The sequence below is a fragment of the Pseudochaenichthys georgianus genome, unplaced genomic scaffold (assembly GCF_902827115.2).
Source record: "Pseudochaenichthys georgianus unplaced genomic scaffold, fPseGeo1.2 scaffold_980_arrow_ctg1, whole genome shotgun sequence".
NCBI lineage: Eukaryota > Metazoa > Chordata > Actinopteri > Perciformes > Channichthyidae > Pseudochaenichthys > Pseudochaenichthys georgianus.
Genome location: NW_027263502.1, coordinates 25,070 through 49,072, shown reverse-complemented (window position 1 = coordinate 49,072; position 24,003 = coordinate 25,070). Strand labels below are relative to the sequence as shown.

Genomic DNA, 24,003 nt, shown 5'->3' with positions numbered 1-24,003 from the left:
TTAAACAGAACAGTGAGCAAGGCATCCCTCCTACGAGCATCTCTGCAAAACAGCCACTATAGAGACGTTGGTGTAAATCCCATTTCTGACAGAGTGTTTTTATTATAGTTACATTACTTAGTCACAATAGAGTGCATGCTTCTTCCAGTGCGCCTGCGAAACATGAGACGGCTGTTTCGCGCGTCTTTGATATTCTTTCTCTTCACCCTCGTTCATACAGGTAAGTTGTCCTTCCTTTTATTGACTAATTATGACTTAATTATCTTTATGTGTGACGTGGTTTGCGCGTAAAATCAGTTCACTTATGCGTTATGATGGTAGAAATGTTTTTAAATGATGGTTTAAATAAGAAGTCCGTGTGTGTTTAAATTCCCCACTCCTGTGACAGCACCGGATGCAAGTTGATGGGGGGAGGGCGGACTTATTCTGAGAATTTAGGTCAAATCCATCCGCGCTTTCACTCATATTTGCCCGTAATTCACCGTGAAAGTCCTCGTGTTATCGTGCTTTTTTATGGCTTATTATCTTCTTAAATCCGTGGCTGTTTGTGAATGGAGCCGCACGTTTTGTTTCATTGACCCGTTGTGCAGCCAATGAGCTTTGAGGAGGTGTAAAAAATGTCAAGCACGATTTTGAAAAAAGCCGGTTTTTGAAGCCATTATATTATAACGTGGGAAATTGGCGCGACTTGTAAATAAATCGGTAGAGGAAAACACTTCTATCCTAGATCTACCGTATTCCTCCTACACATGATGCAACGCGCAGCCCGTGTGTCCTGAAACGCCCCATACTGTGGAAATGAATGGAAGCCCTCCTACTCACGCTGCAACACAACCACACTGTGTGTCTGCAGCATTCCTCCAGCTCTGGTTAGGGTCTCCGTCAGACCTGTTCTGTTCACAGTGTGTGTGTGTGTGTGTGTGTGTGTGTGTGTGTGTGTGTGTGTGTGTGTGTGTGTGTGTGTGTGTGTGTGTGTGTGTGTGTGTGTGTGTGTGTGTGTGTGTGTGTGTGTGTGTGTGTGTGTGTGTGTGTGGTGAAACGTGTTGTAGTCACCTGTGACCTTTTTTCTCACAGACATGTGTGGCAATGAAACGTGTCCCAGAGGAGCAGTGTGTGATGTGGGTTTTAGGAATGTTTCATCCACTGATTTGCAGATAAGCTCACCTTGGGACACACGTTGGAAAGTTGAACTAATAGTCTAAAAGCTGGCCAACTTCTTGCTGAATTGGAGAAATTTAGGGCAGTTTTCACCAGGAAAATCACATCATAACATCCCTTTACTAAATATTACCCAATTTAATATTAATCCAGTATAATTCCAGTGTTATAAAAGTCTCATTTATCCAGTTTTCTAAAGTGTTTACACTCAAACGATTGAATACACTAGCGTCCCTTTGCAAACAATGATCAATTAAATATTTTTATTTAAATGCATGTGTTTGAAGTAGTGAACTGGACTGGATACATTATTGATCTCCGCACGTCCTGAAGTTTCCTTTATGAGTTCAAGGTGACTCCTTGAAGTTTTCCTTCTGTCAAATTCATCTTAATAAACTGCACAAAATGGCTCAAATGAAAAGACAACCATTTTGATCGATTGATTCGTTGAACGCTGTGGAGGCTTCCCTCACAAAGTCAATGTGATTGATATAAAAATGCATTTCGAGGGAAACGTTCTGGCTTTGAGAAATTGTCCAGTCGCTCGTTATCAAAAGCTCGAGACGTCACAGATTGGGCAACAGACAAGGGCAGATTTGTTATTCGCCCAACATGGATTAGTCCTGGATCGATAACGCTGACATTTTGTTGTTCAAGGACTGAACCTCCTGAGCCCGTTGAGTACACAGAGCGTGTGTTTGGCGAGGCTTCAGGGAATGACTGATCTGTTGACGGACACATCCACTGCTGCAGGAAATGAGAAGATAGAAATCGACCTGAGTTGAACCGTTAGAGGGTTTTATACCACTTGTTTATCTGTATTATTACCCTACAAGGATGTCCTCTTGATTAGAGCCAGTTTATCAACATCAAGTCAAAGTCAACTTTAATGTCAACTGTGTGTGTGTGTGTACAGACAGAGAGGTCGAAATAACGTTTCCAACAATCCCGAAGACAAAATACAATAATACAAATATGTATTAATATGTATATCCTCTATAGGACAATCAACAGACGCATTTATGCACACATTAAGATAAAAAAAAAAAGTCTTTGTAAGTTACTAGTAAAAGTACAATATTGCCCTTTAAATTGTAGTGCAGTTGAGGTATAAAGTGTTCTTAAAGTATGTTAAATGTGCATATAAGTACAATAAAGTAGGCTAGATTAAACTACTTTATTGATCTCAAATTGGGTTTGTGACACAAAAAGTTAATATATACGTATCAGCAGTAGAAGAAAACACACATCAACAAGGAATACACAATATAATGTAAACACAGAATACGTTAGAAAACTGAATTGAGTCCGATTATGCAATACTTGAGTGAATGTACCTCACAGTCCTTCACCGCAAATCAAAACATGTCCTCTTCCAGAAGCAGCGATAAAACGCCTCTTTGTTTTGAACGGGAGCTTCGGCCATGACGGACGGCAGCAGATGTTTCACGCCACACTGTTATTATGATTTATTGTGCGGTCAGCCAGTCATAGCAATGCATAATTCATCACAAAGGACCTATGAAAACATACACATACATACTTCATTGGAGTTAGAATTAAAAAGCACTGAATCAGACTATTTGATCGATGCTAACGGCTAGCTGCTAAATGCTTCAGTTGTAAACACGTCCTCCTGCGCCAGGAACAGCTGGCCGCGTGGGGCCCGGGGCCGGAGGGAGGAATGAACTCTAGTAACCCTTTCACGAGCTGCTGTTTCCCTGATACACAATCTAAGTACTCCTTCTGGCTCAGAGGCTTCACCGGGTCCATTAAAGATCGGGAGATGTTGTGTCGTGTCGAAATAAGTGAACCATAAAACCTGGAAATCCAAACAAAGTAGATTTCTGTTATCAGCAGCTGCCTGATAACGGGATGATTCACGTGGGTTTACATTCAGAGTCCCATTCATCCACCCTCGTTAAACAACATCCCACAGGCACGTGTGTGTGTTTGATCACGTGTGTATAGTGTAGTAGGAGTATTCAGATGAAGTCAAAGTACTAATACCACACCTTTCAAATACTCTGGTACAAGTCAAAGTCTTGCATTAGAAATGTCAGCAAAATGTACTTAAAGCAAAATGGGGAAATTAAGGGGAAAGTACCAAAGGCAGAGAAATCCTAAATACATTGACATAAACACTAACTTTAGTAGCATTAGCTGTGAGTCATGACACAATTGTAAACAGATTGTAAGGACACGCCGGTGCCGTTGACTTCCATTCATCGAGAGAATAACAACGTTGTATAGCATTCAAGAACAACTTTATTTGGATTAGCTGTGATTTGTTTAATGACAAGGTTTGCGTTCAAAACTAATATTTTGACTCTGTTTTGACACAACTTCCGTTTCTTCACGAAAGGTTGAAGGCATGCGAGAACAACAACGTTCTCTTCATGAACTCAACGGGATGAGTTGTAGACATATCTTTTAGTGCTGAAGAACTTGTTTAATAGAATTATTTCCTATGGGTCTTTTTTCATGGACAGCTACATTACTTTACATTACTACAAAACAAAAACAAAATGTTGATTAGCTACGGGTATCGACATGAGACAACGTTCGAATTTGTGAAGCTGATGATTTGATATTGTTTTGCTGTAAAACGGCGCTTCCTTTTACTTCCATTCATCAAGAATTCATGCAAAAGTGTTCCTCATGAATTCAACGTACCACCAGACAATTAACAGATAATCAAATCGTCCTTTGTTTGGTTTAAAACGACTTGAATTGAGTTCTGCAGAATGATTACCCTCACCTACTTGATCTCATGTGCAGCCATGTCTGTGTATACGAGGACTCCTCGCTGATGAACGATAACTCAAACAATAAGCCTTGGTTTAACGGTGTGTTCATATTTCTCTGTCACAGTTCCGTTGACGACATGTGGATCCGATAGCTTCCAGTGTGGGAACGGTAGATGCTTGCCGGCTCGATGGGCGTGTGACGGCATGGACGACTGTGGAGACGCCACTGATGAACTTCCTGCTACCTGCAGTGAGTACACTACAAAGCTGCCAGTATGTGTCTAATATCTAGTCAGAATGCTACACCTGCTATAAGACACAATACCTTCAGAGGTGACACTGCAGTGAGATATCGAGTCTTGTTTGTAGACAATGCTTCATCTGGTTTTGAGTTGTACCTCAGAGGAAACTTACAGCTGCTAGCTATGGGTACTTTTGAAGTACATTTCAAAGCCTCTTTACTTTCACTTGAGTAGAGAAGTTTAGTCAGTATTTCTACTTTCACCAGAGTACTTTTAAACACGAGTATCTGTACTTCTACTTGAGTACAGGATGTGTGTACTGTTGCCATCTCTGATCTTGTCTCTGTTGTGATTCCAGTGACTAAGACCTGCAAGCCGACAGAGTTCAGCTGCACGGACCGTCTGAACCAGTGCCTCCCGGAGAGCTGGCACTGTGACGGGAAAGCTGACTGTGAGAATGGAGCTGATGAGGAGAGCTGTGGTGAGAAGAGTTAACTACAGGGGGGGGGGGAGAAGAAGAAGACCACACATCTGTCTCACTGTTCAATCCTCTTAGATTGCTCTCAGAAACCACAGCTTCTTCTTTCCTCCCTTATCTGAAGTAGTCCTGGTCTTACTCTAATTGCCTTGTTTCAGATAAGATAAGATATACTTTATTGATCCCAACATATGTTGGTCCAACCCAGTCTCGTGTTCACCAACATGATTTTTAATCTATTGATTCGTGTTCACCATCACGATTTGCCCCTTTTTTTCGTGTTGCACAGCACGATTTTAAAAGCAATGTATTTCTACTGGTAATGTGTTTCGTGCCTGCAGGCTGCAGCACGTCTTTTTCTCCGGTCGGGTCTTGGAAGACCGGAAGCTGTGTGGTTCATAAAAACATGTTCTTACTCAATATCAAGCCACAGTTATTGCTTTTATTTTAAATCGTATAATTTCGGACTTTTGTTGTCGTCTGTGAGGAAAATAAATGGGGCTCAGAGCCTCAGGATAATGAAATCTGTATTTTTTAAATATTTCTTTCCTTCTAATTTGTTATTCTTTTCAAAATAACACTGTTATTTACTCACCAATAACACAATTATCCTTGCTTTTATTTATTGGTTTAATTCCATAATCTCTGGCTTTTTTGGCGTCCGTCAGGAACTGAATTTCCTGCAGGCACGAAACACGTTACCAGTAGAAATACATTGCTTTTAAAATCGTGCTGTGCAACACGAAAAAAAGGGGCAAATCGTGATGGGGAACACGAATCAATAGATTAAAAATCGTGTTGGTGAACACGAAATGCCGTGAGACTGGGTTGGTTGGTCGTGTTAAAAATAAAAAGGAAGTTGAAGTTGTGCAGCAGTTTAGGGATAAAGGATTTGTGTTGGCCCACCCTGAAGTGAGCATCTCCCTGGTTCCCTAAAAAAAGCCATGTATTTCTCAATGCTAAGCTAACGGCGGCTAATGTTGGACGTGAAGACGTTTAGTCGTCTCATTTAGACACTTGATAGCAACTGTGTTTTTATATTAATCAGTGGGGTATTTACTGAAGTATTTTATGTCGTAGAACAAAACGTTAAAATCCTAAAACGTTAAAAACCCATTCAAAAAAACATTTGAAACGAGCTAGCCAAAAGCGCTAAAATGCTAACTTGTTCCATGTTGTCGGAGTCATTTCTTGACCGCTCCCACTTCCTTATCTCCAATGTCTCTTCTCTTCTTAGCGCCCAAGCTGTGCACGAAAACAGAGTTCCGCTGCGGGAGTGGTCAGTGCGTGTCGTCGTCCTTCGCGTGTGACGACGAGGCGGATTGTGACGATGGCAGCGATGAAGCGTCCTGTCCGCCGGTCACCTGCAGCGCGGCCTCCTTCCAGTGCAACAACACCGTCTGCGTGCCCGGGCTGTGGGCCTGCGACGGAGACATGGACTGCTCCGACGGCTCCGACGAGTGGCCTCAGAGCTGCGGAGGAGCGAAGTCAGCGGGGACTGTTCCCGCTCATCAGTGTTCGAACATGGAGTTCCCCTGCGGCAGCGGGGAGTGCATCCACAGCAGCTGGAAGTGCGACGGAGGCGCCGACTGCGCCGATAGATCCGATGAAGCAGGATGTGGTGAGGGTCATAAGACAAGGGTTCTTCTACATCAACATGTGTCCCCTCTTCTCCATGTCTCTTCTACATCAACATGTGTCCCCTCTTCTTCATGTCTCTTCTACATCAACATGTGTCCCCTCTTCTTCATGTCTCTTCTACATCAACATGTGTCCCCTCTTCTTCATGTCTCTTCTACATCAACATGTGTCCCCTCTTCTTCATGTCTCTTCTACATCAACATGTGTCCCCTCTTCTTCATGTCTCTTCTACATCAACATGTGTCCCCTCTTCTTCATGTCTCTTCTACATCAACATGTGTCCCCTCTTCTTCGTGTCTCTTCTACATCAACACGTGTCTCCTCTTCTCCATGTCTCTTCAGGGCTGAAACAGAGGGGATTATGGGTAATGCTGCCATGATCTGTTTGGTGTTTCAACCAATCAGAGACAGGCTCTGTATATATCTGAGACCTGTGATATATTGATGAAGAACAGTATAATAGGAGACCTTTAAAGCAACTATTTCCAGAATAATGCATCGTCCAGCGAAAGCTGTTATCGTCACAGGCCGAGTCGTTCGTTAATCATCTCTTGTAATCTAATTTCTCCTCCAGCACACACCACCTGCGCTCCCGATGAGTTCGAATGCGATGACGGTTCTTGTATCCACGGCAGCCGGCAGTGCAACCGTCAATTCGACTGCAGGGACCGCAGCGATGAATTCGGCTGCATCAACGGTACGAATCTCTCTTTTTATCCTGTATCCTAGCAACTCTATTCAATTCAATTCAAAGCTTTATTGCCATGTGCACAGCAGCTACGGTTTAGAAATGTCGACGAAGAACTCGGGTCACGGGCTCCTCCAACAGTGCAACATGTATAGGACATAAAACAAATAAAACAGATACAATAGATGGATGTTCTTTCAAAAGTCCAGCTGGGATGGAACTGTCCCTGAGTCTAATGTAAACTCGAGTGTTGTTCCCATCTATAACTGCATGTCTTATATTCCAGCAAGCCACTGCGATGGTCCGACCCACTTTAAGTGCCGCAGCGGGGAGTGTATCAGCATGGAGAAGGTGTGTGACCAGAAGCGTGACTGCAGGGATTGGACAGACGAGCCTCTGAGGGAATGTGGTGAGTTCAGACGTCTGTCATCCAGAACCGTCTGCTTGATTCTTGATGCTTTTTCGTTGAGAATGCTAGTCCTCAGAAAAGAAAGATGGTTAACCTTTCTTCCTCCAACTGCAGGCTCCAATGAATGCCTCTCCACCAACGGCGGCTGCTCGCATATTTGCAATGACCTCAAGATCGGATACGAGTGTCTGTGTCCTACGGGATATAACCTGGTGGAGAAAAAGCGCTGTGAAGGTATACATCCCGCAGTTAAACTTGTAAATAGTCAACCGGTAATGCATATGCTTTGTGGGTTAGGGATGACGTATTTATTTTAGGTTGAACCAGAACTTAGCATCACATTTTTGCAGGAAATAAGATCTGTGGCAAACACACTTTTATGATACTTACATGTTTGATTCCGCAGGATAATCTCCACATATTAACACCACGTTTATAATTGAAGCTAATGTTAAGATATTAAGGACCTACAGCACGGTCACATGACTTCACATCACCACCGCTAAGCTAAAGGAGGCTAATGTTGGGCTATAAAGGAACTACAGCACGGTCACATGACTTCACGTCACCACCGCTAAGCTAAAGGTGGCTAATGTTGGGCTATAAAGGAACTACAGCACGGTCACATGACTTCACATCACCACCGCTAAGCTAAAGGTGGCTAATGTTGGGCTATAAAGGAACTACAGCACGGTCACATGACTTCACATCACCACCGCTAAGCTAAAGGTGGCTAATGTTGGGCTATAAAGGAACTACAGCACGGTCACATGACTTCACGTCACCACCGCTAAGCTAAAGGTGGCTAATGTTGGGCTATAAAGGAACTACAGCACGGTCACATGACTTCACATCACCACCGCTAAGCTAAAGGCGGCTAATGTTGGGCTATAAAGGAACTACAGCACGGTCACATGACTTCACCTCACCACCGCTAAGCTAAAGGTGGCTAATGTTGGGCTATAAAGGAACTACAGCACGGTCACATGACTTCACGTCACCGCCGCTAAGCTAAAGGAAGCTAATGTTGGGCTATAAAGGAACTACAGCACGGTCACATGACTTCACGTCACCGCCGCTAAGCTAAAGGTGGCTAATGTTGGGCTATAAAGGAACTACAGCACGGTCACATGACTTCACGTCACCACCGCTAAGCTAAAGGTGGCTAATGTTGGGCTATAAAGGAACTACAGCACGGTCACATGACTTCACGTCACCGCCGCTAAGCTAAAGGCGGCTAATACACAAATCTCTTCAGCTTGAGTTAACCGCAGACCTTATTTCAGGCAACTAACCCAAAACACAGATTCAGACAACGCTGAAATGCTCATCCATGCAGCGCTCCATTTGGGAACAGAGGATCAACACAGTGTTGCAATGTGCTTACTCTGATGCAACCTTTCCCATGTAACCGTCTGTGCTTCCAGAACAAGAGCATCTATTACAGGAAGGATGACTCCATTGTTTTTGTTACACCATGTGTTTTTTTAATTTAATGGTTCCCGTCTTTTTTTTAAATTAGACATCGACGAGTGTGCCAGCCCGGACACCTGCAGCCAGATCTGCATCAACCTGGTGGGCAGCTTCAAATGCCAATGTGAGGAGGGGTACCAGGTGGACCCGGCAACCAAAGCCTGCAAGGCCATCGGTAAATATCAGCTGCTCTGTCCAGAGTGTGTTTTACAGTAACGTGTAACATTTAAAGATGTTTTTAAGATGATGAATTCTTAAAGGTCTCCTATTAGACTATTTTTAGGCATATATTATCTCAGATAAGACCTCGATATCTTTTGACGTTTTGTACGATACACTAATTGTACGATATATAGACATTACCTGGAAACCTGGATGCTTTCTACTTATCGTATGGTATATTGACAGAACCTTCATCTTATTTACATTATTGACTTATTCTACGATATATGGACATTATAACAAATCATTTTAGGCTTATCGTCTGACCTCAATCCTTTCGTATCCGACTCATCATACAGTAAATGGACATGGCCTCGATATTTGTTATGCTTTCAATTCATTGTATTTTTATATAAATAGCTTAAAAGGGTCCTAAAATGACTCGAACATAATTTAAAGCAGCTATTTCTTGGATTATGTATCGTCCAACAAAAGCCGCTATCGTCACAGGCTTTTGTCTATGAAGTGTTTTGCTCAAAATACCAGATCACACATTCTAGCCTCATCCCCTCTATTTCAGCCCTGTTTCTAAAGTGCTGATTCTGGGTTTTATTTTCTGACACTTTGTGAATTCTCTTACACATCGGGGACACATATTTATGTATAAAAGACATCAAAAAGTACATTTTGCATGATAGGAGACATTTAAAGTATATTTTTCTAAAGATAATCAATTTATCTCTGTCATATGTTCCTAATGTGGATAATTGTTGGCAATGATGGGGTTAACTTTATTTGTTATGTTGTTGAATGAAAGGAGAATATCTGCCCTATTTCTGGCATCTAAACAAAAATAGCTTAGAAATGTTAATACGACGATGTAGCAGCTGTTAGCGCTTTTAGACATCTGTGCCTTTTTAATATATAACATTTGGAAGGACCAATTAAGCTGAAAGTAAGAAGAAAAAAAACATATTTCTATTCAATAGAAGTACACAAGACAAACCAAAAACTCAGCCAGCATATATGATTTTGACTTTCTCTTCTTTGATTTTGTGTTTTTTCAGGTACAATCGCCTACCTGTTCTTCACCAACCGTCATGAAGTCAGAAAGATGACGTTGGATAAGAGCGAGTACACCAGAGTGATTCCCCGTCTGAAGAGCGCTGTGGCTCTGGACGTGAACATGGCCACCAAAGACATCTACTGGTCCGACATCTCCAGAAGAAGATCTACAGGTGGGCACAGAAAGAAGTAGAATCATTACATACAGTCAGAGAGGGTACAAGTACACACATGCTTTACTCAAGTAGAAGTACAGATACTGGTGTTTAAAAGTACTCTGGTAAAAGTAGAAGTGCTGACTAAACTTCTTTCCTCAAGTGAAAGTAAAGAGGCTTTGAAATGTACTTCAGCTGTTTGGAAAATGAGAGAAGTAGAAAGTACAGGTATTAGTGTTCAACATGTAAGAAGTAGAAAGTACAGGTATTTGAGTTCAACATGTGAGAAGTAGAAAGTACAGGTATTTGAGTTCAACATGTGAGAAGTAGAAAGTACAGGTATTTGAGTTCAACGTGTAAGAAGTAGAAAGTACAGGTATTTGAGTTCAACATGTGAGAAGTAGAAAGTACAGGTATTTGAGTTCAACATGTAAGAAGTAGAAAGTACAGGTATTTGTGTTCAACATGTAAGAAGTAGAAAGTACAGGTATTTGAGTTCAACATGTGAGAAGTAGAAAGTACAGGTATTTGAGTTCAACATGTAAGAAGTAGAAAGTACAGGTATTTGTGTTCAACATGTAAGAAGTAGAAAGTACAGGTATTTGAGTTCAACATGTAAGAAGTAGAAAGTACAGGTATTTGTGTTCAAAATGTAAGAAGTCAAAGTGAAAAGTCGTCAGAAAAATAAGTAGTGGAGTAAAGTACTGATACCAGAAACATTTACTTAAGTACAGTAACGAAGTATTTGTACTCCTACTTCCCACCTCTGCATTTAGTGTGTTTTCTCTACGCCTGCTTGACACCAGCTCCTTATTTTGTATCCAGAGCTCCGATGGACTCGGCAGAAAACCCGGCTGAATACAGCGTAGTGGTCGGCACAGACATGGACGCACCTGAAGGCATCGCGTTCGACTGGATCCACGGGAACCTGTACTGGACCGACAGCATCCGCAGCACCATCTCCGTGGTTACCGCTGATGGCAGCCGCCGAAAAACTATCTTCCGTCGAGATCTATCCAAACCGCGTGCCATTGTGGTCGACCCCCACAGCAAGTAAGTCCAACGATACTAAGAAAAGTGGTTAAATCCCAGCATGACGTTTACGTGGTACTAATACATGTTTAGGCTGAAGGAAAGACAACCTCGGGGTTTGGGTTTCAACAAGTATTTTTGTAACATAATTTATCTTACATTCGGAATAAAAAGAAATGGCTTAATCTAGAAAATGTGTTAAATGACAATCACGAAAACACTTAAGGCTTAAGGCAAAAAAAAATACTGGTAAGTGTTTGTGTGAAATGGCTATATTGATCATTGGTTTAATCTAAATCTATGTATGACTTGTGGATTCCGTCCAGTTGGCGTCTTTATTGAATATTATCTTGATGTATTTTGTATGTTTTGTAGGTATTGGGCTGATAGAATAAATACAATAGAAATAATTGAAGGTTAAGGGAAGAAAAAAATCGATGTTTCGGGTTAAAAACTCATCAAACCATCTCGACCAACATGAGGTTAAATTAAAACGTATTTCTGTTGATTTCACGTGTGCACTACGACAAAGGATCCTCATCGACTTTATATTGGCTTTGAACAGCACTCAATTATCATTCTTACTTATCTATTGTTTTATTGAGGGGCAGGCGAGGACAGCCATATACCTTACATTTTGTTTAAATAATAATATCTATGATAATGTATTTATTTCTTGATTTTCATTGGCAAATCGTTTTAGGACCTGCAGCCAAATTGAAAATATTTTTGAAGTTATTATAGTTTTCTTAAAATAGTTTTCTCTCTCTGTGTCTCTTCTGATTCTGATATAATGCGCTGCTACGAGGTTTAAAGGACATTTCCTGTGTTTCTGTGAGATCATGTTCCCTAAGTCCTTCCAAGACTCTCTGTTGTTTACAACGTTTATTTTAACCGCATATCTGTGTCCTCCCAGCTTCCTTTACTGGACCGACTGGGGGAGTCCCGCTAAGATCGAGAAAGGAGGTTTAAACGGAGGAGACCGAACCGCTCTGGTCACCGACAACATCGAGTGGCCAAATGGGATCACAATCGGTAAGAGCTAGTGTTCATGTCTCTCAGGTTTCCACTAGCATGCATACCAGGGCCTATTGACAGAGGTGGGAAGTAGTGGAGTACAAATACTTCGTTACTGTACTTAAGTACATGTTTCTGGTATCAATTCAGTACTTTACTCCACTACTTATTTTTCTGACAACTTTTTACTTTCTACTTCTCACATGTTGAACTCAAATACCTGTACTTTCTACTTCTCACATGTTGAACTCAAATACCTGTACTTTCTACTTCTTACATGTTGAACTCAAATACCTGTACTTTCTACTTCTTACATGTTGAACTCAAATACTTGTACTTTCTACTTCTTACATGTTGAACCCAAATACCTGTACTTTCTACTTCTTACATGTTGAACCCAAATACCTGTACTTTCTACTTCTCACATGTTGAACCCAAATACCTGTACTTTCTACTTCTTACATGTTGAACCCAAATACCTGTACTTTCTACTTCTTACATGTTGAACCCAAATACCTGTACTTTCTACTTCTTACATGTTGAACACAAATACCTGTACTTTCTACTTCTTACATGTTGAACTCAAATACCTGTACTTTCTACTTCTTACACTTTCTTAAAACAGCTGCTAGCTATGGGGACTTTTTACTGAAGTACATTTCAAAGCCTCTTTACTTTCACTTGAGTAAAGAAGTTTAGTCAGTACTTCTACTTTTACCAGAGTATTTTTAAACACGAGTATCTGTACTTCTACTTGAGTAAAGGATGTGTGTACTTGTACCCTCTCTGACCTATCGACCCCCCTCTCCTCCTCAGACCTGTTGAACCAGCGGCTGTACTGGGTGGACTCCAAGCTGCACACCCTCTCCAGCATCGATGTGCAGGGCGGCGGTCGACGCACCATCATCCTGGACGAACACAAGCTGGCTCACCCTCTGGGCCTCACTGTGTTTGAGGTGGGTGTTTACCCTCCTGATACACTCTGTTACCCATAAACCCAGAGCTGTGAAATACCACATGGCCCCTTCACTGCACGTGGAAGCAGTCGTGTAGTGGCCGGGTTGGACCTTATTTTACCTGCATATGAGCCGCAGCAGCTAAATTGTCCGTCTGTCTTGCTCTCGTTCTGTCTCTCGGTTCCACTTTTACTTTTGCGCGCTACCTGTCTCACTCTTTTCCGGCCTCCAGCTTTTCCTGCCAATATGGTCTAGCTGCGGTACACGATGGTACACGACACGCCCACCTGACATGACACTACGGTGGCTGAGAGGCACCACCGTTAAAAGCGAATTGACGAGATTTACATCATACAGCCCATGTAGTATAAACATTGATTTTCATTTCTTACAGTAGGAGAGGTTTTGGGGTTTAGGAGGGAGGAAGATTAGGATTAGGTAAAAAGGTAGGGAGTGGTTAGGGTTAGGATGGGGGGAAGGGAAGGGTTGGATTGAAGGGAGGGAAGAGAACTGCTACCCGGGAACGTTCATACTGGGTAGTTTATTTAGTTTAAAAAAAAGTATCCAACGAGTTAGAGACCACAAAGGAAGTGTAGTACCGCCGTTTGGCCACAAGACTCCGGCGCACTCCTGGGGGATTGGTTCAACCTCCACTGTCCGCGGCCGCAGCTAGACCCTTCTCTTTCCTGCTGGAGCCCACCGCTTAAAGGTGGCGGGCGCGGACCGGTCCTAGAGCCCATAGTGTTAAAGGTGGTTAATTTTACCTGTAAAATCCATAGATTTAGGAGGTTCCCTAGTGGCCGTTAGCGGTACAAAAAACATGGGGGAAAAAGTCGCGGCTTATAGTCCGAAAAGTACGGTAGTATCATTGCATGCATCTCCAGTATTGGCATAGTAGCGTTGTCAAAGCGTTAAGGCCATGTCACCTGTTGTGAATTATATAGCACCTTATAACTTGTTGTGTAGGGATGACACTTGTTCACGCCGCCATTTTAGAGACACATATAAGGTTCAGACATTCGCCAGTGGGGTATTTATTATTCTTTCTTAAATACTTGTCTTTAGCATCATTGTTTAATTGTTTTTATTATCCTTATATATTTCTTTTTGTACCTACTTTGCAACTTATTTTTTTAGATAGTTTATGTTCGCACCACCAGATACCAAAGCAAATTCCTTGTATGTGTACCTGGGAATAAACTTGATTCCTCCTCACTACTCCTGCTGTGTCTCCAGTCACTTTAATACTTGTTTCTTTTGTCTCTGCTTCTAGGAAAGAGTGTATTGGACCGACGTCAGCAACAATGCCATCTTCAGTGCCAACAGGCTGACGGGGGAGAACATCACAGCCGTGGCAGAGCACCTCTCATCCCCAGAAGACATCATCCTCTTCCATAACCTCAAACAGCCCGCTGGTGAGAGACACCTCTGGACATAAAGGGCTTTTAGTTTGAATAACAAATCAGTAGCGAGCTTTTTTTATATATAGAATTGAAAAGCACTACATTAAAAAGCAGGAAATGTTACAGGGCTGAAACAGAGGGGATTATGGGTAATGCTGCAATGATCTGTTTGGTGTTTCAGCCAATCAGAGACAGGCTCTGGATATATCTGAGACCTGTGATATATTGATGAAGAACAGTATAATAGGGAAACTTTAAAATTGTACCAGCTTTAATGATAACTGTGAAAGTGTCTTCAATACATATGAAGCTAAACAAAATGTCGCCCTCTTTTTCTTGCAGGCAGGGATTGGTGCCAGGTCTCCGGCTGTGAATACTTGTGCCTGGCAGCTCCTCAAGTGGGCCGCCACCCCCCCAAATACACATGTGTGTGTTCAGATGACATGATGCTAGCCCGGGATAGGAGGTCATGCGTACCTGGTATGTGAATATGCTGCACTATTATATCAAGAAAACTAAAAATATCTTTGTTAGGAACATCTCCCTGGTCCCCGGCTTGAGCTTCAAATCAGGATCCATGTATCTGTGGTCCTCTCCAGAATGGAAGTAGCATCACATACAGAGCATCAGCTAGTTCCTGAGCAGTGTCCTTCACATGCTGATATCCAAGAGAGGGAGTCACACAGTCACAAGATGGAGGAACAGAAAGCAGTATTCAATGTTTACTTCAGATTAGCTCCACGTCAGAAATGAGCATGCTTGATGTCTCTCTCCATAGAGGCTGAGTCATCATGTTGATCACATAGCTATCATCTGCCTCAAACAGTCCTGATGCTCTTCTCATACATCCTGTCTTGTTCACAGCTACAGTTGATAGCTTTGTTAGCATGCTACTCTCATGTTGGAAGAGGACATTCAGGATTTTCCCAACAATCATCGAATTAGAATTTTGTATTTCGTTTTTTGACTCTCATTCCTTGTTCTTCACCAGCCGTGCCCACGCCTGAAGCTCCTGTGCAGCCTCAGGTTCCAGCTACAGACCCTCCTCGTCGCCCTCCAGTTCCAGCCAGCACCACACCCAAGACCCTGGTCCAAACCACCCCAAAACCCCAAATCCGTACCACCCACAAACTCCCAGTCCGTACCACCCGCAAACCCCCAGTCCGTACCACCCCAGTTCCCATAATCACCACCACTGCAGCCAGGCCAGCACCACGCACCACCATCAAACCTCCAGTAAAGACCACCACCCCAGAACCAAAGGTCCCGTCACCCAGGTCGGTGAACCCTAAAATCCCCCAGACCACCACAGGGGCTCCAGTCACATCTCCAGGTAGGTACCATAACAGTGGCATTTGTGAAATGTTCCGAGGTAACCACTTTGTTGGAGCCATTTTCCTTTCATCATTATGGTTTAAATGTTTGTTTTATTAATATAAGACTTTAGAGTAAACTCTTAACTATTTTTTTTTGAGTCACATACGCTTTAAAATATGTTAATTTAAGTCTCACTTATTTGCTGTCAAGTGTGCGCTGTCTGGTATGACGTGCATGTCAAAATGGTACACAGCTGATTGTGATTCGACAGGAAGCGGTATAGTCTTTTGACCGTGTTCTTTTTTGATACGGAGAACTTTTAGTTACTTTGAAGCATTGACCATTTTTACATACCGTACTTTTCGGACTATAAAGCGCACCCGCATATAAGCCGCAGCAGCTAAACTGTCCGTCTGTCTTGCTCTCGTTCTGTCTCTCGGTTCCACTTTTACTTTGGCGCGCTACCTGTCTCACTCTTTTCCGGCCTCCAGCTTTTCCTGCTGGAGCCCGCCGCTTAGAGGTGGCGGGCGCGGACCGGTCATAGAGCCCATAGTGTTAAGGTGGTTAATTTTACCTGTAAAATCCATAGATGTAGGAGGTTCCCTAGTGGCCGTTAGCTGGACAAAAAAAATGGGGTAAAAAGTCGCGGCTTATAATCCGAAAAGTACGGTAGTTTGTTATGTTTGAGTGCCTTGTCCTCAGCTTGGGTTCAGTGTTACCGTTAGCCCGAATTTAGCTGGACGGGGAAACCGCTGAGGTCCGACAAATTTAGAACTCTTTGGTCACAATGTTTGTTGAAAATAATAAGCTTAGTTTTGAAGTGTATGTTAATGCCTTGATGAAGTCACTCTTCATGTAGCCTTCCTATCTGTTGTTTCTAAGCTAAATGATAAACATGGATGACCGCAATTCCTCCCATTTGTCCGGGACATTGAAATCCACGCGGACATGTCTTGTGTGAAGTGCTGGTCAGCTGCATGTAGCATTAACTTCCTATCTTCCTATCTTTTTTCAGATATTCAACATGCATTTGCCACTGCTGTACCCAACACTGCCTCCACCACGCCGATAGCTCTGAATATAGCATTACCTCTGGGTGAGTTGCTTAGGAAGCTTCTGCAAAGGCGGCTCCTTCACAGAAACCACAAAATACTTTAAGTAATAACGCTTCTAATGTCTAATCTTTCTCCCAATGCCTCTTGTAGCGATCATTTGTCTGGTGGCTATTGGTGCCGTGCTACTATGGAGGAACTACAGGCAGAAAAACACCAACACAATCCACTTTGACAACCCCGTTTACCAGAAAACCACCGAGGACCAAGTGCACATTTGGAGGAGCAACAGCATTGATGGTTACTCCTACCCAAAAGTAAGTCTAGTTCGTCAGTCTATATTACATTCTTGGTGAACTTAGTACTTTGAGTTTGCTAAGTCTGACATCTTGTTTATTTGTTGTCCTATCAGAAACAAGTCGTGAGCTTGGATGAAGAAGAGGACAATCCAGTCTTCACAGAAAACTGAAAAATATCATGCAGAGTGGAAAGAAGAGCCTTGACGATAAGCTACCTTGGACGTCCTTGTGTATTTTTTACCTGACATGGCACAAAGATATGGAATTTAAAGCCAATCTTGAAACCACTATATCCTCACAAACGCTCTAATGGCGCATTTCCACTACAGCGCGGAGCTCGCTTTAAGCGTGCCGTGCCCGTTTTTGGTTGAGTTTCCACTTGGCGTAGTTCCGGCTAGCGGGTACTTTTTCACAGTTTTTCTGGCCCCATAAAATCGAGGTTCTTTCCGGGCCAACAACCGGGCTGAGTCGGGCTGAGTATGCTAAACTAGAGAGAGAATCGCTGGCAAGGGGGCTACAACTACAACAAGATGAACATATTTGACCGTGATTTAATTGTAATACACGTTTCAAAATGATGCCGAAGTAACAACACACTGATACCGGTTAGTAAAAACCATGAATTAATGCTTTGAGAAGTCTGCAGACAGACGGCAGGCGAACAACTTTTTAAAATGCGTGTTTTCTGAATGGAGATCGGCTAAGCTAACGCAGTATCCGACCGTCCACACTCACAACAACGGCCTACAGACATAAATAAACCAGCGACTGTATTCTCCATGACACAGGCAGTCTGTGGTTTGTACTTGTTTAACTTCTGTCTAGTTTCTGAACAGATATGAGGAGCTGTGAGCTCTGAGTGCTAAGAGCTAACGGCTGATGTTGTTTTTCTGGGGTTCTCATTGAAGATGACGTCACGGCTCCGCCTACACTGCGTTACTATAGTTACCGCCCCAGCTACTAAACTGTAATGGAAGCGCAGCATAAAGTGAGCCAGTCCTAACAAGGCCTAACCGAGCGAGGCCGAGCGAGGCCCTGTAGTGGAAATAAGTGCCAAAAAACCGGGTGAAACTTATTTTGAGGTTGCACATTTTTTACAAGGTTGACAATCCATTGCTGACACGATCAAACCAAATCAACATATTGTGAATTTCTCAGTCTAAATACAGTTTTTTACTCAGTTTCCAAACTGGGATGCTTATGATATAACTGAAAAACGGTGTCGCTAAAAGCCACATCGTGTCTTGTTTTGAGCTCAAAATATGCAACTAAGGAATTCCCTCTAATGTGTCTACGGTACAATTCACACATAAGTGTTAAAAATATCTGTGTGTATCACTTTTGTTACTTCATGGACATTTATCAAAGCTCATTTCATTTGTTTGGCCAGTTTCATGCCTTTATGGTAAATATAAGGCTAGCACGAGCAGACTGTTAGCTTAGCTTAGCTCAAAGACTTAAAGCAAAGGGGAAGAGCTAGCCTGGTGGGAATTGGATAGATGCTTATTGTACAGAATAAATAATCGAGATATATATGTTATATTTAGCTTTATAGATTCGGTTTGAGGGTTTTATTACCACAGCAAGGCTAGTTCCCAGTCTTTGTGCTAAGCTAAGCTAAGCTAACCAACAGCATCCACATGTTTAAGAAACATGTGAGCGGTATCAATCTTCTCGTCTGACTCTCGACTAGAAAGCAAATGAGTGTGTTTCCCAAAATATTGAACTGTTAGTTTTATTATGAAGCTGGAACTAGGAGGCGATTAACTATTATTAGGAGGTTTTTGCTACTATTGAACGAAGCCATGCTAACCCCTTTTCAGTCTCTATGCTAGGCTAAGCTAAGCTAATCGCCTTATGGCTCCTGCTCCATACTTAACGGAAAGACAATCTTCTTCTCTTCTCATCTAACTGTCTTCCAAGAAGGCGTGTATATTTTCCTCTATGGTCATTGGACACAAGATAAAATCTGAAAAAAACACTACAGTGGGTTTTAAGGTGAGGGACATAATAGGAAGAATTCCACAAGTGCCAGTTTAACCAGTGTGACCTCAATAAGTCCCAATCATGTATCGTGTGTTGTTATGATTTAGTCGTTGCCTCAGTAGAGGAGCAACAACAACCATCCAAAGGGACCTAAAGACACTGCTGGAGTGAACCTCAAAAAGTAGCACTGTGCCTTGATTTATGCCTCCGCGACGTCTTCAAATGTCGACATATGGTCAAAACAAAATTATCTTCAACAGCTGCCTTATGTTCCAGAGTTTCTCAGAACCGTTTTCAGCTTCTGATTTGTGATGAGCTCCTTCCTCGTGTGCCTCTGGGGAGGATCGTTGCATAAAGTAGAGACTGTAAGACTTTGATGGACCCACGTGTTACCAATGGGGCCAATGATAACACTCTTTACCATGACACGTGTATATTTATATCCTCACTCGGGACCTGAACTTCACCTTTCCTTGAACATTCCTGATAAAAACAAGCCTTGAGATGGTGTTAAAAACATCCTCACCAGGTGTTTGAGCCCCTTTGTTTGTATCACTGACAAATGTGTGCCTTTTTTAATTAAATAATATGCTCACATGTTCATATTGGTGCTATTGACCTTTATGATATGTATGAAATCAATGTGTTTCCAGTGACGTGTGTGAGCGATGTGGCGGTTTAACATACAGATGTTTTCGGGATGTGGGTTAATGACCATTGTGAGGCCTTAAGGTAGAAAACATGTGCTGATGAACTTATTGTCATTTTACTTCCACTGACTATCAGCGAGGATTAAGCATGTACATATAATGTTCATAAATGTAAATATTTGTTCTTTATTTTTTTGTCAGTGTTTTACATTTTGTTGTAAACTTTAAACCTTTTCTGTACATAAATAAATGCTTCTATTTATTATAGAATCACTACGGTCTGGATTTATTTATTGAACACTGCTCTTAGCTAACTTTCATTGTTATTGTAAGCTAACCATTGAAACTGTTATACTTGAATTTTAGCTATCTGTTTATCTACTGGCTATTTGTTACTTTGGCTATCTTCTTTAATGGTTTATGTGTTGCTTTTAGCTAGCTTTAGATTACTACAATTGGTGAGATAACTGATATTCTGAACAAAGAACTGGAAACAGTAATGGAATGACCAGCAACAAATTATTGCTCAACATTCAAAAAACAAAAAGTATTGTATTTGGCACAAATTACGTACTAAGGTCTAAACCGCAGTTGAATCTGATGCTGAATAATGTAGAGGTTGAGCAGGTGGAGGAAACAAAGCTCCTGGGACTCATCCTAGTGAACAATTTATCATGGACGAAACACATAAGCCGCGTTCACACTGCGGTACTTTTCCCACAAAGGTTCATGCGAAATGATCGCGTTCACACCAAAAAGAGCCGGTACTAAAAGTAGTTCATGCGAACCTTTTACCCCCTCGAAAGTCCCCGCTCGAGAGCAGGGACTTTCGAGCGGCTCTTTTTTGAGAAAAGAGCTATATTCCTGATTGTCTGGGCGGATTGCAAACCACGCCCCGTAAAACTCCCAAAAAGCTTTGTGAAGCGGCCATTTTATTAGCATTATTAGCATTAGCCCAGCGCAGAAACGCAGAGAGACTAACTTATGGCAACACAAAATAAAACATGGGAGCGGTGGAGATGAGGAGGTGTCGGCGTTCTGGCGATTTACTCGGAAGGCTTCAGTAGAAGCTGCTGGGACTCCCAGCAGCTTCGACTGAAGCCTTCCCCAACTCCGGGGACTTCCGGCCGGGGACTTTGGGCGGCAGTATACGCCGTGAAGTGGGTTGCGGCCTGCCAGTAAACCCAAAGCAGAAGAAGAAGAAGAAGAAGAAGAAGTGACGTCAGCGGCTTCATTTGCCTAATCCTCCCCCAGGGACTTTTTCTGGTGTGAACGCGATCTGTACTTAGTTCATGAGAACTAAAGAGTTCGCATGAACTAAGTTCACATGAACCTTTGTGGGAAAAGTACCGCAGTGTGAACGCGGCTATTGAGTCAGTGGTGGCAAAGATGGGGAGGAATATATCTGTCATCAAGAGGTGCTCAGTGTTTTTACCAGAGCAACTGACAAAACAAGTCATTGAGACTCTAGTCCTTTCACAACTGGACTACTGCTCAGTGATCTGGTCAGGGGCAAACAAGAGGGACCTGGGAAAGCTGCAACTGGTTCAAAACAGAGCAGCTCGGCTTGCCCTTAGGTGTACACCAAGCAGGGGCGGACTGGGACTACAAATCAGCCCGGGACTCTCGACCGGCCCACTTCGGTACCGCCGGCGCACCCCGGTACCGCCAGTAAATACCGCTAGTAAATTGTCGACAGACGGACGGACGGACGGGTAGACAATTTACTAGCGGTAGACATTAAGGGTAAATAATGTATAACTGGCCCGGAGCATTCGTCCAAAAAAAAAAACGACTAATAATGAAGAAAATTAACACATTTGTTGCAATAGTAATGTATGCACTAACTACATTACTACTTGTACTACAACATTTTAATCATCAGTTCTTCCTCATTTTCCTCAATTGTTCATATTTGGTTTATTAAAATAACATTGATATTGTGGTCATTGTTAAAAAATGTCTGCTATTATTATTATTATTATTTGTATTGCACTTTCTGCCTTCCTGTCATTAGGAGTTAGACATGTAATGGCTATGTAATTGATTTGATTAGAACCTTCATTATCCTAAACTGCTGGGACATTTCGCCAATACCTTTATATTGTCTACTCTACTCTTCACTTACTTGTCAGTAAGGTTACCGGCCGGCCCACCTCGTCCGACCGGCCCACTTCAGTACCGGCCCATCGGGATTCGTCCCGATGGCCAGTCCGCCCCTGACACCAAGACATCATGTAAACAAAATGCATGTCAAGCTCTCCTGGACATTAGTCACAGAGAGGCTGATGGTATGACTCCTTGTCTTTTTGAGAAACATAAATGAGCTGAAGCATCCAACCTGTCGATATAAGCAACTTACACCTAGCTCTAACATCCATACATATACAACGAGACAAGCCACAAGAGGTTGCTATCAAATCCCTAAAGCCAAACCAGAGTCTATGAAGAGCACAGTGCTGTATGGAGCCATGGCTGCATGGAACACACTGCCAGATCAGATTTCTAAAGAAACAACTAAAGCAAGCTTCAAAAGACGATTGAAGAGGCATCTAGAAGCCCACAGACTGTAAATTACACAAGCAGCAGACAGGTTATGGTAAACATACAGCAGCACACCGATTCATATAGGTTTTTTAAACACATGCAGGAATATGGTACTTTCGCTAACATAGACACACACACAGCCTTTCACAGTTATGATGAGGATTGTATTTGTTTAGTTTGTTTTACTCTAAAAGAATCGAAGGGAGACATTTGTAAAATCACTATTATTATTATTGTTCTTTTTTTTCTTTTTCTTTCCAAGGAAATGGGGAATCAGAAAATAAGCTGTATGTGATGGTTGATATGAAAGTCACTGTTTGAAGGAAAATGTACGCCGTACACGATTTGTATCATTGTCTTGTAAGGTACTGTCGAATGTCATGTTTTATGTTATTTGTGGACCCCAGGAAGATTAGCTGTTGTTATGCACCAGCTAATGGGGATCCTAATAAACTATAAACTATAAACTATACTAGAACAACTGTTTATTTGTTAGCCATAAACAGTGCCGATTCTAGCGTCTGTGGGGGCCCCTCGAACCAGGTTTTCGTCACCACGCACAGCCGACAATTTGTTATTATTTACATTGCTTTTAAAATCGTTCTGTGTGACATGAAAAAAATGGCAAAATCGTGTAGGTGAACACGAATCAATAGATTAATTTCGTGACTATAACACGAAATGCCGTGAGACTGTGTTTGATCAAATCACAATAGCTTTACCCCAGCCTTCCACCAAAATACCCCCTTGGGAATCACTGCTCCAAATATTATGACGTGTGTAACGTCCGAGGTGTTGAGGCTTCAATGATACTTCTGTGTAACAAAAACTCAGGAACTTAGTACTTTTTGGAGCGTCCCAGATAGCGCCTCCGTTTAATATTGTCGAGTCACACCACGTTCCCCTTCACCACACCAGGACAGACTGCGCATGCTCACAACACATGACCTCTCAACCCAATGCTTACACGTGTAAGAATTTAGTAGAACTCATGTTAAGTGAAAAAGAATGTTCTCAAGCATTTGTATATTATCGGACCTTTTTTACTTTATTACTACTTGTTATTGTCGAGGCTGGAGAGCAGAGTAGATAAGACCCAAGTGCAGATAACGGTTTCTTTAAATCAAAGTCCTTTTTTGTAGGAAAATACACGGACAGATCGTGACATAACTCATACACAGAGCCGGCCCGACCCATTAAGTCGGCCGCTTAGGGCCCCCTAAGTTTGCTCTCAAAGTGCACCAGATGGATGCTTTTAACTTCAATATTAAAAAAAAAAAATCTTCCCGGGGAGCATACCCCCGGACCCCCCTATGCCCCTTTCCCACCAGCGCCTTTTCAGCTCCGGCTCGGAGCTAGAGCCTGAAAAGCGCCGGTTTTCCTGTTCACACCGCAGCGGCGCCGGCTCTTAGCTCCGGAATCCGGTTCACTTCCAGCTCCAAAAAATGGTCGGTCCAGAGGCAAGAGCTTTGGAGCTAAGAGGTGACGTCGCTTACGTCTCTCTTACGTCGAGGCGTGCAGGA

General features: G+C 42.5%; 1 protein-coding gene across 1 annotated transcript; it reads left to right on the top strand.

Annotated features, from left to right (window-relative positions):
- On the top strand, positions 1-19,870 carry LOC117444886 (low-density lipoprotein receptor-like). The gene is given in 19 exon segments (XM_034080268.2): positions 1-220; positions 4,033-4,158; positions 4,509-4,631; positions 5,866-6,249; positions 6,844-6,966; positions 7,244-7,366; positions 7,481-7,600; positions 8,889-9,014; positions 10,069-10,218; positions 10,221-10,239; positions 11,047-11,274; positions 12,170-12,288; positions 13,087-13,226; positions 14,500-14,641; positions 14,972-15,109; positions 15,621-15,962; positions 16,962-17,042; positions 17,152-17,315; positions 17,411-19,870. Coding segments are annotated over 19 exon segments (2,790 nt in total). The 5' UTR covers positions 1-135; the 3' UTR covers positions 17,468-19,870.
- The last annotated feature ends 4,133 nt before the right edge of the window (positions 19,871-24,003 follow it).